General features: G+C 34.2%; 1 protein-coding gene across 1 annotated transcript; it reads left to right on the forward strand.

Moving 5' to 3' along the window:
- Positions 1 to 354: 354 nt before the first annotated feature.
- LOC126199169 (uncharacterized) lies at positions 355 to 9,381 on the forward strand. Its single transcript, XM_049935932.1, has 2 exons — positions 355 to 586; positions 6,219 to 9,381. Exons 1-2 carry the CDS (start codon positions 490 to 492, stop codon positions 6,419 to 6,421), a joined length of 300 nt encoding a protein of 99 aa, XP_049791889.1. The 5' UTR covers positions 355 to 489; the 3' UTR covers positions 6,422 to 9,381.
- Positions 9,382 to 10,132: the final 751 nt, after the last annotated feature.

Consider the following 10,132-nt stretch of genomic DNA (forward strand, 5'->3'; position numbering starts at 1 on the left):
ACCTGAGATATAAGGTAATTGTCTTGAAACTAATTTGTCATGGCTGACTAGATTTTATTTTCTACGTTTTGTTCACATTCGGATGTGAAACAAACAGATACCCTGAAATTCTGGTTAAAGTGTCGCTTTATAAACAGCAATTAGGAATGAATTCCCAATTTTATTTTTATTTCAGGTCAAAGTGGTCTTCACTATGATAGAACAATTAAGTTATTGCTAAGTTTGGTACCAATTTATAGTCAGTTTAATTATGGACGAAATATTTTATTGGTTTTCTGGTTGGTTACCCACGTCCTTCTTTGTTTGCAATACGTACATCTTTGGTGTTTAGCGTCCCTCTGTTGGCTAACCTGTGTTACTTGCTATTTTTGGCGTACAAACATGTGTATGGTGGTTTGAAGTGTGGGAGGTATTGCTTCGAATATTTTTGTGTACAAAAGTTGTTGGATATACGTGTCTTTGTGTTTGTGTTACATCTGAAAGGAAACAATGCCACAGGGTAAATTAAAGGTCAAAGCTAAAGTGCCAGAGGGCGCAAAAACGAAGAAGAAGGCTGGGAAAGGGCGTGGAGTTACAAAGCGCACAAGTAAGTATGGTTCACAATACGAAGCCATTAACTATAAACCGTTAAATAACTTTTGCACGTATTGTGTATAAGATACCGATAGGTAAGACATTTATTTGCCGTCGTGGCATATCAATTCAAAAATATGGTTATTAATTTGAATTTTATGAATGTTACGCTAGTAGTTAACAACAATATTTCACATTTTGCAGTTGATTAAAATTGTTGCTCAGTGGAGACGGATACGTAAAACGCGTCCCCCTTTTTCCATTGCGTTTCGTGTAATAATGCGCCTCATTTGAAAGTTGCAAAATTTTAAAATGCTTCTTAAGTATTAAAAAAATATCCCTTCGTAATGCATAATATTGGAAGATAGATTGCTGGTGCCACGTATATTTACGTTATGAAAATTAGCGGCATTATTCGTACAGAATGAAAACTTTTCAGCAGATGTGCTCCGCGGACGTGAGAAGGAACCATTTATTCTATTGCGAACTCACACGCGGATAATTATTGGGCTTGCGAGAAAGAGAATTTTCATTCAGTGACATCGTATTGCAATATGGAATATAGTGGTATTGTACAGGAATGGGTGTGGACGTGGTGGTTACATGAAAATTGAACTAGTCTAAATGCAGACAGCAGACGTAATTAATTGTTTAATTAAAGCTTCATGTTCATACAATCGTAAAGCCTAGCAGTTTTACGTAAATCTCGGTAACTTCAAATTACATCGGTTTCATGAATAGCTCTATAGATTGCGTTCCTATTTCGTATTATAGCATACCATTGTTAAATGATGTTTTGACTAGCCATAGCCAGATAAATCAAAAACATGTAATATAATTAATGCTACTTGCATATAGAAATTCTTTGGAGGAGAGGGATTGTGCATATATTAGAAAGAAATTGAGTAAGGCACTGAGTTCTTTACTAAATATCTAAAGTATATGTAAGTCTTTCTGGAAGGAAAAACTTGATATTAATTTCCTTGTTCGTGAACCATACCTAATTAAAATTTGAAAACTAATTAATAATCACATGTTAAACTGTCCTTGTCACAATCCATCTTTATGTTGAGATGCAAGTGCCATAACGTGTTTAGCTAGCTTGGTAGGCTCATTGTGACAGTTCAGTTAAATAGCATTATAATAAGCGGATATCTTTGATCTTCAGAAGAAAGTTAAATACGGGAGTTATTTGTTTGGGGAATGCAGTTGTATTTAATGAGACTTCCATCCCATCAAGATTTAGATTTTTCATACTGCCCATAAAATGCATCATATGTTTGCCAGAAGGATTCTTACAGTCAGGTCATACGTAGGTAGGTAGTTACCATCCTCATCCTTCTCTAGTTAAGATAATGCTGACTATCCTCAAATTGACACAGTGCTGAAGTTGTGATGACCTTTGTCTGTAGAGTAGCCTGTGATCTATGCTCAGTCCATATTTAACTTAATTTTCATTAAAAATAATTACAATTGCAAGATAAATTCAGAAAAGTTGTATTGCATAACAGATAGATCTCTTAACAAATATCAGTGCTGGTTGTGTACATATTGCCCATCAAATGCCAAAACTACTAAAGTGCAAAAATCACAGTTTTGACTTAAATGCATGGGTTTCTTTTTTTGTGTTCTTTGTTATAGCGCAACCTCGAAAGAGCTGCCTCGGTACTGTAGGAAAAAGAAATGCAAACTCTACGAAACTTCATAATGATTATACTTTGTAACTCCAAAATAGCAAATAAGCCCCATTTAGGTTTTTGAAACTGGGTTAAGAGTCATTACTGCTTTGCGCAAACATGAATGTGCTACTTACATTAATTAGGCATCCTTACAAATTTTAATGTGTATGGTTACAATCACATATTTTGTCATTATTTACATTACTTTGCACATAACTATGTGATTTATAATACTTCAGATTATTATTTAAGAGCTCAGTTTAGTGTGGAACCTTCTGATGAAAGATTCTACCTGAGAAAATTCACATAGTGTAATTTGACATTTCAGTCAGTCAAATCAGTGCAGCTCTGCTATGAGACGACTAGTAAAAGAGATTATATTGAAATCACTAATATTGATCACTACATTGTGGCACTGCTAAGGCTTAGATAAGTGAAGATATCAGATGGATGTGTCTGTATGTATCACTCTGCAAGAACCATGTAAACATACAGTCAATTGTCACAATTTTTTTGAAACTTGGAACACAGAAATAGTGTGAGCTTATTCATTCTAATAGGGAAGAAGGATGAGAACACATCATTATAATTTGCAAGAGGAATCCTTGTCTTCCCGTTGTCTGTGCACTATACTGCATAACAGGAACTGGTGACCACAGATGTTAAGTCCCATTTGAACCATTTGTATAACAATTTTCTTGCCTTCAAAATTTCCAGAAAAACATCCTCAAAATCCAGTGAACAATGTTTGCATACTCCACTGTGGAAAAAAAAACCATCTTTCAGTGTTTTATCAGACAGAATTTTGAAGGGCTTTTGGTGATGCAACCTTAGAAAGATCTTTGTCAAATATGACTATTCCCAAGGAATATGTGATAAAAACTTCTGATAACAGAAGCAAAACTTAAGGACCTCCTGATAATGTGTGAGAAACAGATGATTACATAGGAACATTACCACGGTTGTTGAGTAATGAAACTGTACGTATCACATTGCTTGGACCTGATATTGAATAGGATCCTCATACACATTAAAGGCTTATATAAATTACATTGTTGGTTTGCTGCCTTATTGTTGATTAATGTTTGATTTGTAGTTTCCATATTTTTTTTTTCAACAATAAAAGTGTAATTGGCATTCGGTATGTCTGATTTTCTCATAGTTTGTATGCAAAAAGTCAGTAGGCCTGTGTCATCGTAATTTCAGAAGAACAAACGTGTAGCAGCTGCCTTTCTCCCCTGCATTGGAATGGAAGTATGACTATGAATCTCATATCCTAACATCTTTAAATGTGGTAACAATAAATAAGGTTCAAACTGTTTTTGTTTTTTATTATTATTTACTATAATTGATTTTTAAGTTTGAAACTTCAGCCACCATCACTCAAAACCAATATAATGCATGTTTTTGGTTTTGGTCTGTAGGAGACAAAATTAGCTTACATCAGATATTTTAAAAAGTGCGAGAAGTACCTGCTACCTAAATATTACCCCCAAAAATGGTGTTTGTCAATTAGGAAATTGGAATGAAGTATTTTGTTGCTCAGGTGATCTCACCATAATATTAATTCCCATTGCTCTTCTGCCTCTTTTCCATATTTTTCGTTGTTACAGTGTTAAATATGCACCACAAAATTTTCTTGTGTTGAATTATTAATGCACCCATCTATGCCAAAGCATTGTGCACAATTTATTTTGCCACTGGATAAATTCCCTATGTCCTATTAGTAAATCAGATTTCTCATACTTGTTAAATTTATGGGGCTGCTTTACTGCAGCTCATCTTCACAGAATCCCATTCTCACTATCCATCACAATCTTTTTTTTTTCTGTGAATGTGTTTTCGGGATGGATGTCATTGCCCAACACCTTCTCATTCGAAAGTAAATGTACATTATGAATTTGGTCATTAGGCCACATTTACCGTGTTACATCATTCAGTTTCTTTCATGCATAAGTGCTGTCTGCGTACATGGGGGAAATGTTAAGCCAGATCTGGTTGTACAAGTATGGTTTGGTTGCAGGTTGGTAAGGAAAACATACACTTATTGTTTTCTGTTTTATACATCCGCACTCTTGTGCGCGCAAACACACACACACACACACACACACACACACACACACACACAATTTCCCCTGTGGTTCTGGTATTTTAAGGTGTGTGTGTGTGTGTGTGTGTGTGTGTGTGTGTGTGTGTCTGAGAGAGAGAGAGAGCGAGCATATTATTTTACTTCTTAATGTTTTTATTCACGTGTCATAAGTCTCTGTTTTCTGTTCCTTCATCAGGCATTTAGTTGTTTATTAATTTGTAGGTATGTTAGGAAGATATGAAAGTACTGTGAAGATTTTGGAAACAAAACAGCCAAAATTAATAAACAGGAAGATAGACAAAACAAACTCTGAAAACCACTATCAACAAACAAATTATGAAAGGCGCAGTATCAGAGAAAGAAAGGACTTGAGATCAAAGAGAATTATACTGGACCAACAGGAAATGGAAAAAACCTTTTGTATATAATTGAAAATGAATCATGGAAGTGTATAAAAATGAACAAACAAACTGGCAGTTGCCTGCAGTCTGTCAGTGTGTGTATTTACACTGGAAATTATATTTTTGTGCTGTGTTATTTGTTTTGACATAACTCATGAAAACTTGTTCCATTTCTTATTCAAGATTTTTGGTAAAAGTGCTCTTAACGGTGTGTAGCTAATTCTTTCGTTACGTGCCACAGCTGGTAACAATTTGCACAACAAATTGTAGGAAGTGCAGTGGCAATTGTGATTTGGTTGTCAGTACCAAACAGAATATGGTTCACAAATAAAGTTAGCTGGTATTTTGTTCTGTTAGATTATAACTGAAACACATCTTCAGAATTTTCAGCATAATCGGAAATAAAACATACAAATAGGTTATTGCAGTGATGAGGGGTGTATTAACAGTAATTGTATTTTTGTGTTGACATTTGTTTTCTTCACCAACTCTCAACAAAATTCACCAATTACAGCCTGACCTAGGCCTTGGCCTTCACTACAGGTCTGTCGGTCAAGCACATTTGGTTTTCCCCCTGCTCTCCTTACTAAAAACAATGTAAGTCAATTCACATCGTGTGCAGAAAAAATAGTTAGATTCAGCAATTCTGAAAGGCTACTGTTCGTAATCATCCGATTGACTACAACCAACAAAAATATATTGCCAACATCACACAGCAAAACAGCCTGGTTTTTACATTTGGTACACTTTAGGCAAATTGTGTTTGGCCTGACTAACGAATTGGAATGGTCATAGTGCTCAGAATTTATTGCTGCTATTTGTTTATTCAATTTTACACACTAGTGAAGATTGCTTGAAATAATTGTAATAACTTTTAAGTTTTGTTAATAAGGCTTGAAGAGCAATTGATAAATTTTATGCAGACCTTAATATATTTTAGCCTTATCAGGTAGGAAATAGAATCTGTTAGAAAGAAGATTAATATATTTTCTCACGGATTGCACCCTAGTAAGTGATTTGTGCATCACTTTGCTAAGAGTTGGCATAGCGATTCTTGATTCAAAATCCATGCAGATGTTAGCCATGCATTATCAATATATAAGTATTAATTTGGTTTTGGCATTCAGACTTTGTTTTATAATTCACTTGTTCCACATCCTCGACAGCTGTCTTTATAATGTGATTTACAGAACGTGATGTTGGAATGAATGATGGGGAAAATGAAGTTAAACTATTCTTGTAGATCACTCAATATGAAGAATTGTTGTCTTCAATAAGAAGTGGTTGTTTGCGTTGGAAATTGTGGTGTTGATGTGTTACCCATAACATTGCCGAAGATTTTATGTATCATTTCCAGTAGTCAACTGTTGTACTGTTGATAGCACAGTACAGCTGATGCATATGGATAAGTTGTCACAGTGTTTTGCCATGTTTACATGTACAGTTTACATATAATGTAACTTTTCTACATTTCAGCTAAGTCAGTGACACCAAAAAAGCAAAAGCAACAGGAAGCTCAGAAACTGAAGAAAGCAATCACAAAGACAGTAAATCAGGCCATGGAAGAAGAGCTGAGGGCTCAAGCTCTTGATGGGAAGAAGTCTCTTCTTTCAAAGAAAAAGGCTGCTGCTACCCCAGCAAAATCACCAGCCAAGCCCAAAAGAGGGAAGAAGAAATAGAAGATACACCAACAAATTAAAGGATTTTCAGATTTAGAGCCTTTTTTTTTTTTTTTAAGGAAATATGTTCTTTAAGATTGGCATAATGTAATTCTTAAGTATTTAGTTTGAGCTGAGTTATTTTAATCATAGGACAAGTGTCAGGCAGTGTGGTCTTCAGATTTAAGTCCAAATATGTCAGAGGTTGTTTGGTGAGACTTCTTACACAAACTGTTACATCGATTGCAATTTTATACCCAAGTAAAGCACGGACTTTTCCAATATTGTGTGCAATATAAAGGTTCTCTGATAAATTCGGCAGTTGTGTGGTATTTTTGCTGAAAAGAACTTTCATTTCCTTCTCTGTTTAATAATTGCAGACGATTACCAAGAGTTAATTACAATGTGAACGTTCACAGCACTCGTAATAGCTACAACATTGTATGTTGTGGTTGCCAGGTAACCTGGGACATTACTCCAGCATTTGCTGTATAAGCTTTCACATATTGTATGCTTTCTGAACGAAGTGTTGGCAGTGACAGCTGAAATGGATGTTAATTTCATGTGTGTCATTTGATTTGAAGTTTAGTGTCGTCCCATTTGACTACTTTTTTAGGAGTTCTGACAAAAATTGCATTTTGTGTTTAACAAATGGGATATTGGTGTGACAATAGGAGTAAAGGTATTTTAGTTTCAAATTACACTCCATACCTAGAGATCAGAACTAAATAAAGTTTATTGTACCAGTGCTGTTAGAAGTGGTCAGTATTCAGTGGAGTAATCCACTATACTTTTTCACCCTGTACTTTTTGTGCTACTGTGTTGGTATATTTTATGAAGGCCTTGCAAAGAAAAATATTCATGTGCTATTGAAATCACTATTTGCTATGTGAATCCAAAATTTTGGGAATAATGTATCGTGCAATAATGTGAAAATAATATGCAGTGCTCATTGGAAGCAGAATTTTGACCATGTCACTGACAGGAAGCACAAAGTACAGGATAAGAGAAAAAGTTTATTTGAGGAAGAAACATATCCAGGAATCCATTTCTGTTGCATGTGCGAGTCTATTTTACATAGAAACCTTTCTGATTGAAGGTACTTCATTGTAATGTATAACTAGTAATATTATTTTAGATCGCCAACAAAAAGACGATAGTTTCTGTTGTCTTTGACAGATTTTTTTCTTTCAGATGTTTCGTTGACTTGCTATGTTTTTGTTATTGTTGTGCTGAGTCCAGAAAATGCAAAAGGTACAAAATAATTTAATCACTAGTCGCACTGCTGCTTCGAAAGATTCTTTTGTTGCTCTTATTTATTTATTGTGCAGGACCTCTTCGGAATCAAAGTCTGCATAACTACAAAATACATTGTAACAATCAGCTATGTTTCTAATAGCAAGATGCGTTGAAAAAAAATATAATTGTGATAGATAGAGGGACCAAGTACAACTGTTACTTCAGAAAGTATGTGAATTAGGAGAAAAAGATGAGTGTTTTAGAGGCTGAGTAAAACACATTCATCTCTCCACCTGCCCATCCTATAACAGTGTGATTGAAATGTATTAGTTAAAATTCAATAGTATGGGCGATCCAGTCATTTGGATTTTTTTTTACATAAATGGTACATTTCAACCAAAATTGAAATTGAGCTGTTATAAATGGTGCAGGGTGTATTGTAGTGCTCCGCTCCTTTGGGCTGCTGTTTACTAGAATATGTGTGTTTTATGATACCTTTAAGGTATTGTAGATCGTACTGCCATGTTCAGAACATTGACTCAATATTTGCCTTGTACTTTAAACAGTATGTTAATTATTTTCCAGTTTTATAAGGCTTAATCACTTACTAAAGCCTTTCTGAAAATCATCCTTGTCAGAAAGCAAATAACACACTAGACTCCTGCTACGTAGATGTTGAATTCTCACTGCAAGTGTTCATCAGATGTATTAGCAATATGCACAGGTTAAGGCAAAATTACCGTAAATTGACACATTTCAGAAAATTTATTTTGCTTATATTTCTGCTGTTTTCTTTTGTAACAGATTAGCACAGTTACACCATACTGTAATCCACTTTTTATCCCCATCTTATTCCACAAGATTAAACTGGTTTGCACACTTCTACAATGTGCTCTATTTTATTTGGAAATTACGTGTATAGTTATGATAGAGTGTGTACCATAAATGATTTTCATGTACAACTGCACTAAGAATATCCACACTACAGTTATAACTGCATTCATACTGATGCTAAATTTTACATATTTGTGTATCACAGGCAAAACACTATTAAATGAGTTATCTGAGCAAGCTTCATACCCCAACATACATCTTTAATGTAACAGAGCTTCAGTCCACTTCAAAGTTCTAATTTTCTAGGTGAACAACCATTGAACACTACTAATGAGAACAGTCGTTCAATCCAGAAATTTTATTGGTAGCTGTGATGTGGCCGGCATAGTGCTTGGTGTTCACAATGGTGCTGGGCATATACCACTGTACCTGAATAATCTCATAATTGTATATAAAGGCATATGACATTGCAGAATTGAATTTGCTCTACTGAACTGGTGGCTCTTAATTAATTACTTTAAGAAATCTTTTTCTTGATGAGAAAAAGAAAATGTCCAAAAATTATTGTAGAGCACTTCTAATAGCACTGGTTGTAGGTACTATTTTTCAAAGAGGCGTAAAAGAATATTTCAGAATACTAGTATGAAACATAATTAAAATGTTATTGCCAGTTTTTATAAATGTTATGGTTAAGTGTTATTCAGATAATTTAATCATATAATTAAATGCATTGATGTTAATGATGAACGTTTAAACAGAGTACAAATAATTCAGGAGATGATGTAAAAGTGCAAAAGAAAAAAGGTATATTATTTGTATAGAATTCATTGTCTGACTGATTAATCTGCAATCTGCACTTCACTGTATAATTGTAATGTTTTAACACAAATAAACTTTTCTTTGGAAAATTGACAAATGTTCTTTGCAGAGCTTTCTCAAGTGTGGTACAGAACTAGTGTCTACTTCTACTGTGGATGGCATTTTTTCACTCAAGAATCTTTGTGACATACAGGTAAATTCTTGAGAATCTTGGAAGCATTGTGAGATAAAATGAAATTACTACAGTCTTTTGAGTGCTGTATGAATCACAATATACTGTTAATTTTGTACTCTGTGCAGCAATTAGTGGATACCTCTAATGGCAATACTTTTTGTCAATCTATTGTGACATCCATAGCTCATGTATTTTGAATTTATATTAATTTTGATATGATCAAATTTACTTTTTTTTAAATGGAATGTCGTGGAAAAAATCCCAGTGGGATATAATCTTCAGGGGGAAAAAAAAAACAATATACTGGATATCATAACATTGGGTAACATGTTGATGCTGTTCTGTTGAATTATCATGTTTCATCTCAACTGTAGTGGAAGCATTATATTCTAGTTATAGCTACTTAGTTGAAGAAAAGGCTAACAGCAAGTAATTTACACAACAAATGCAGCTATTAATGGAAACAGTATTACTACTACCTTACTTGACATTGGTGTAGAATTTATTTTATGGTATATTAGTGAAATACTCTGAGGCCCATGATTTCTTCTCGTTAGCCATCAATAGCCAGTAATAGTTCTATTTTTTAGTTTCAACATTTCGTTGACAGGGAACAGCAACTTTATTTCAACTCCTTAAAGGATGGTTCTCTCAATAGTTGCAGT

This window comes from Schistocerca nitens, chromosome 1 (genome assembly GCF_023898315.1).
Source record: "Schistocerca nitens isolate TAMUIC-IGC-003100 chromosome 1, iqSchNite1.1, whole genome shotgun sequence".
Taxonomy (NCBI): Eukaryota; Metazoa; Arthropoda; class Insecta; order Orthoptera; family Acrididae; genus Schistocerca; species Schistocerca nitens.

Excerpts from the sequence above, each read along its gene's own strand:
- LOC126199169 (XM_049935932.1), top strand. The coding sequence starts at position 490 with ATGCCACAGGGTAAATTAAAGGTCAAAGCTAAAGTGCCAGAGGGCGCA. Across the intron at positions 587-6,218 it reads TGGAGTTACAAAGCGCACAA|CTAAGTCAGTGACACCAAAA; the intron begins GTAAGTATGGTT and ends TCTACATTTCAG.